At 37.2% G+C, this 6,228-nt stretch overlaps 1 protein-coding gene across 1 annotated transcript; it reads left to right on the forward strand.

Moving 5' to 3' along the window:
- On the forward strand, window positions 1-3,341 carry LOC143532935 (pyruvate kinase, cytosolic isozyme-like). Its single transcript, XM_077027836.1, has 3 exons — window positions 1-269; window positions 1,648-2,109; window positions 2,310-3,341. The coding sequence occupies exons 1-3, from the start codon at window positions 27-29 to the stop codon at window positions 3,120-3,122; spliced, it is 1,518 nt and encodes a 505-aa protein (XP_076883951.1). The 5' UTR covers window positions 1-26; the 3' UTR covers window positions 3,123-3,341.
- Window positions 3,342-6,228: the final 2,887 nt, after the last annotated feature.

Consider the following 6,228-nt stretch of genomic DNA (forward strand, 5'->3'; position numbering starts at 1 on the left):
CATAATCAACGAATCAATTGTAACAAATGAATACTGATCAAAGCCAGCAACTGATCGGCACGAAGCGGCCGAAGACGAAGATCGTGTGCACTTTAGGACCTGCTTCTCGCTCAGTTCCGATGGTGGAGAAGCTCTTGAAGGCAGGCATGAACGTTGCGAGGTTCAACTTCTCGCACGGATCTTTTGAGTATCATCAGGAGACGCTTGATAACCTCCGTACTGCTATGGATAATACCGGTATACTCTGTGCTGTTATGCTCGACACGAAGGTATAATTTGACCTAATTATATGTTTGTAAAGTTAGATCTAATTGTTAGTTGAATTAGTTTTGATTGCTTGTGATTTACGTCAACGGCACGGTTCGTTATTTATTGTGGATTTTGCCTGACTTTGAAGTTTGACCTAATTTTATGCTTACAAAATCGAATCTAGTTTCACTGGTTTTTAGGTGTTTTAGTGGTTTTGATTGATTTTGACCGCTTGATTGACCTTCTCAACACTTTTTTTTTATTAGGTCTCGTCAGTTGTTTGAATGAAATTTGTTGTTCTAGAAAATAAATTTATTTCAGTTTTCTAGATCTAGGTCTATTTTGATCTAAGATCGTTGGTGTTAATTTTTATTTTTTGTAAAATATTTTATAAAATTTTTTATAAAATGGTTTTGTGAGATAAAAATAAAACAAACGTGTTGAATTGAATATGTTATATTCATTATTCATACAAGTATACATCGCTTAAAGGTTTGTATTACTTTATGGTGGGGCTAATTGTTTTTTGTCCATTTGTTTGTTTTCTTGATTTTTTTTTTTTTTACATCGCTTAAAGGTTTGTTTTCTTGATGTTCCTGGTTTCTGTAGAGAATAATTGACAAGTGCTGGTTGCTCATTGGTGTTATATAGCATGTTCATTTGTTTGTATGTATACTTGTTTAAAAAATATTTTATTAATTAAAATTTTAGTGGTTCATTTAATACGCTTCATGGTTTGTTTTTGTTATGTTGTAACTTGTAAGTTTTGTTAATATTGCAAATTCGTACAGGTAGTTTTAATAAATTTGCTGTATACACTTATATATAGTTTTTAATTATGGATATTGTTCACTCGGATCGTTGGACAGTAAATGACCAATCTGCGGGTATTCGAAAAGTTCTTTCGTTTAATAACCGAATGGGCATGATAAAGAAAATTTGTTTAATTTGTTAAACGAATGAACATGAAATGTGTCTCGTTCGTACATTTCTGTTCGTGAACGGACTGTTTACATTTATTCATTTAAGTTCGTTTGTTTACAATCGTAAACAATTTACGTTAACGAATATTGTTTAACGAATGGGCTTAAATGACCACAAACATGTTCATTTCTTTAAAGAACACGTATGCAAAACCTCGTTCGTTTAATTGATTGTGTTCGGTCGTGCAATTGGTTAAAGTTAAACAGACGAACACAACAAGCTCCATTTGCTTTGTTTGGTTCTTTTGCAAGCCTATTTGAATAGAAATAAAGTTTTGTAACTTTTATATAGTCATAAGATCCTTATTTAACAAGAAACCTCATTATCCAGATCATCGTCAGTCTGCAGCTTACATGATAATTTCAATAAATTGATGGTTTAAACAAACTATGAATTTTGTTTGTTTTACTTCAGGGTCCAGAGATTCGAACCGGGTTTCTAAAAGATGGCAAACCTGTTCAACTAAAGCAGGGTCAAGAAATCGCAATCTCAACCGATTACACCATTAAAGGTGATGACCAGATGATCTGCATGAGCTACAAGAAGTTGGCTTATGATGTTAAACCAAACAGTGTGATTCTGTGTGCAGACGGGACCATTTCTTTTACGGTTCTGTCTTGTGACACTGAAAATGGGCTGGTTAGGTGCCGTTGTGAGAACACTGCGGTTCTTGGTGAACGGAAGAACGTTAATCTTCCGGGTGTGATTGTGGATTTGCCGACATTGACTGAGAAAGATAAAGAGGATATTATGAAGTGGGGTGTTCCTAATAAGATTGATATGATTGCTTTGTCGTTTGTTAGAAAAGGTTCAGATCTTGTGGAGGTTCGTAAGTTGTTGGGAGAACATGCCAAAAACATCCTGCTTATGTCTAAGGTGCAGTTTTTTTCTCTCTCTCTTAACCGGGTTGTTTGTTATTGGGTAAGGGGTTAAATCAATGTTTCATAACTGAACTGGAAGGTCAAACTGACATACCATCAGTTTGTCACTTTGTTGTGTTTGAAACTAAATAGTGTTAAAAGTGATTAGAAATAATACATATTTTCATGTTATAATAACCTTTTTATTTTTATCAGGTTGAGAACCAAGAAGGTGTTGCCAACTTTGATGAAATCCTGGCTAACTCAGACGCGTTTATGGTGGCACGTGGCGACCTCGGTATGGAAATCCCAATTGAGAAAATATTCCTAGCTCAAAAAGTAATGATATACAAATGCAACCTACAAGGAAAACCGGTTGTGACCGCCACCCAAATGCTCGAGTCAATGATCAAGTCTCCAAGACCAACCCGAGCTGAAGCCACCGACGTAGCCAACGCAGTCCTCGACGGCACTGACTGTGTCATGCTCAGTGGAGAAACTGCAGCCGGGGCATACCCTGAACTCGCAGTCCGAACCATGGCTAAGATCTGCATGGAAGCCGAAAACACAATTGACTATAAAGATGTGTTCAAAAGAATCACTGCAAATGCACCTGTCCCCATGAGCCCACTTGAAAGTCTTGCTTCATCTGCAGTGCGAACTGCGATCTCATCTAAAGCGAGCTTGATCCTGGTTCTAACCAGAGGTGGGAGCACAGCTAAACTAGTGGCTAAGTACAGGCCCGGGATGCCTATACTCTCTGTGGTGGTCCCTGAAATCAAGACCGACTCGTTTGACTGGTCGTGCAGTGATGAGTCACCGGCTAGACATAGTTTGATCTTTAGGGGTTTGGTTCCCGTTTTGATTGCGGGGTCTGCTCGAGCCTCTCATGATGAGTCTACTGAAGAGTCGATTGAGTTTGCTTTGCAGCATGCTAAAGAGAAAGGGCTGTGCAAGATTGGTGATGCCGTTGTGGCTTTGCATCGTGTTGGGACTGCGTCTATTATCAAGATCGTGACCGTTAAGTAAGTGTAAGTGATACTTATGATATATTGGTTTTGTTGATTTTTGCCTGTTTGTTGGGGCGTATTGTTATACTGGTAAAACTAAAGTCGATTTTGGTATCGATAAACTGGATTTATTTCTTACGAGAAGTAACGCGTAATGCATTTTTGTTGCGAGTTTGAATAATGGACACGCTACTTTGTGTGTTTTGGAACATGATTTGGGTATTATGAGATTATTTTATATGACTGGATCTGTTTTTGACACTTAATTTATACAGCCTGATAATGAACGTTGATGTGCGCAGCAACAACTTCTGCCACAAAGTGTAGGGTAAAGCTGCTTACTTTAGATCATGAAACGGTCCGCTCCTCCCCGAACCTTGCACATGACTGGATCTGTTTTTGACACTTAATTTATACAGCCTGATAATGAACGTTGATGTGCACAGCAACAACTTCTGCCACAAAGTGTAGGGTAAAGCTGCGTTCTTTAGATCATGAAACAGTCCGCTCCTCCCCAAACCTTGCACAATATGCTCATATCTATGTCAATTGTGTATAGTATATGGAACTAAGTCAATAGTTGGTAGAAATTCGTCCTAAACTAATTTAAGGCTAGTGTAATGCTTTAGCCCATGTTCCCATATTGGTTTGGAATTTAGATCTTGAAAAATACATTGATGGTTATCTGTCCTGTTCTAGGGCATGAAAGGAAGAAACACTTCCTATTGATCCTACCAAAACACCCTAATCATCACAAACATGCAAAATCAGATGTTCCAAGTAGGGGTGCAAACTAGGGTTGTTCATGAACCTAACCGAACGCGGACATGCTCATACTTGGTTTGGTTTGAAAGCGAGCCGAACCGAGCGTATTGAATTTAAAGAAACGAGCGATATATTAATGCTTGAACTTGGTTTGGTTTGAAACCGAGCGGCTTGGTTTCGTACAAAGTTTTCAATTTTAAATTTCTAAAACTTCAAAATATCATTAATTCAAGACTTTCAACTCTAAATAAACTCAAAGTCAACAACAAAACATATATAAAACGAGCGGCTATGGTTTAAATTTGAACTTTGAATTCAACACAAAAGATTGAAATTTTAAAAACTTTAAAAAAATTGTATACTTTTATATATATTCATAAAGTTTGTATATAAAACTAATAAATAAAAAATAATTCGAGCAAAACAAACCGAACCAAACTGAGCGAGGCTTTGCTCGTGCTTGGATTGTTTTTAAACCGAACCGAGCCGAACGGCTCACTTCCAAACCGAGCCGAAATTGAAAGAGCATTTTTCGAGCGAATGACGAACGAGCGACGAACATTTTGGACAGCCCTAGTGCAAACGAGCTGAGTCGAGCCTAAGCTCGACCAAGTGCTCCATCTAGGCTCGTTTTGACTTACAAGAGAGCTTGGCTCGCTTCAAGCTTTTATTATAAAGCCTGAGCTCAACATGTGAGTTGTTTTTCAAACTCGGGCTCGGCTCATTTTGCAATCTATTAATTAATTTATAAGGGTTTTTTTAATTATTTTATATATTTCGGGAAAATACTTTCATTTTGAAATGTTGTTAAACACATGAAACATCGCTATAATTATACTATCTTGTTATAATATAAACCATCATAAAAGATGATTTGTCTTTCCAACACAAAAAAAATTCTTGCAATCATTTATTTTGAAAGCAAAAACGAACATCATTAACCTGACAAGCATTTACAAAACAACATGAACATGGTGCTGAGTAGCAACCCCAAGTTACAAGGATGACTCTTTCGGCCTTTCCTACCTATTACGATAATCTGAAACTCCTATATGAACCATTAAGAAAGAGAGAACAGAAAAGGACGAAGCGAAGGAATAACATAACCAAAGATACCCAAAACTTGTAGCACTCCTAGAGCTTGAAAACTAGGCTTATTCAAAAAATAAACGAATACCTTCTTATCGAGAATAGGCCTAGGAGATGTTAAGTTTATATGTTCACATATCCTTATGATCTAATAAGCTTAAGTTACACAAAAGTGATAAGAACTTCTATGAACATGCAAACAATAAACTCTCATGATGGACCAAGGCTTGAAATAAGTCAACATGCAAACAGATGTTTCTGTTTAACAAGGAAGCATAATCAGTACTACAAGGATACAAGAGAGGCCGTCTTTGTGTTTTGTTTGTCGTGTTTCTATCCATAGGCGTCCAATAATTACTCCTTTCATATTATGCAAAAAAAACTGTTGGATTAGCATGTGAGAGGGTCAGGGAGAACAAGATGATGATCATGTGTTTGTAATGAAAACAAATGTTATATGTGAATGATAAATTCGAACACAATTAACTTAACATATGTTAAGTTCGACATAAAACTGTATAAACAAACTGCAAAGATAGTTCCAAAAAGTTTGCAGCTTCAACCACACTTAAAATCAGCTCATTTGTAAACGAGATGAGCAGGCTCAGTTTGTAAACAAGCAAAGCATGAGTCAAGATAAGCTAGCTTGTTAGGCTTGCTCATTTGTCTCATTCAAAGTAAAATACAAATTTTAAAACAATAACCCAATGCTGTAATTCATAAATTCTGCATTAATCGAGCTTAACATTTCAACTCGTTAAAATAGCAATTCTAGTTTGGTACTCATCTGGCCTGCATGAAACATCACTTAGATAAGAAATGCCACTTTAACTTTCAATGCTCAGGTTCGTGACAGAATCGGGTGGTTCAAAATTTTTAAATATTTTCAAATATTTGGGTCCAACTCGGTCCAACTTTCATCATCATCATCATCATCATCATCGTACTCAGTATATCCCACCAATAGCAATGCTATGGTAGGGTCTGAGGAGGGTAAGATGTAGACAGCCTTACCTCTATCCCATAGGGGATAGAGAGGCTGCTTCCGGTGAGACCCCCGGCTCGATAGTAGTTTTGCATCAAGCCTTGGACATAAGGCACATAGCACTCAATCATCGGGACACCGGCTGATCGGTGCATGTGCCCTTGTCTTTCGGCTATCAACGCCACCACATGATGCCTGATTAACCTTCCGCCACTTTTAACGTTATTTTCACGAGATTAGTAAAATAACGTCAAAATTAGTGCAATTTTCTACAACAGATTATAAA

This window comes from Bidens hawaiensis, unplaced genomic scaffold (genome assembly GCF_021521415.1).
Source record: "Bidens hawaiensis isolate Kalapana, Puna unplaced genomic scaffold, B.hawaiensis_p1.1 tig00000702_1, whole genome shotgun sequence".
In the NCBI taxonomy this organism is placed as follows: Eukaryota; Viridiplantae; Streptophyta; class Magnoliopsida; order Asterales; family Asteraceae; genus Bidens; species Bidens hawaiensis.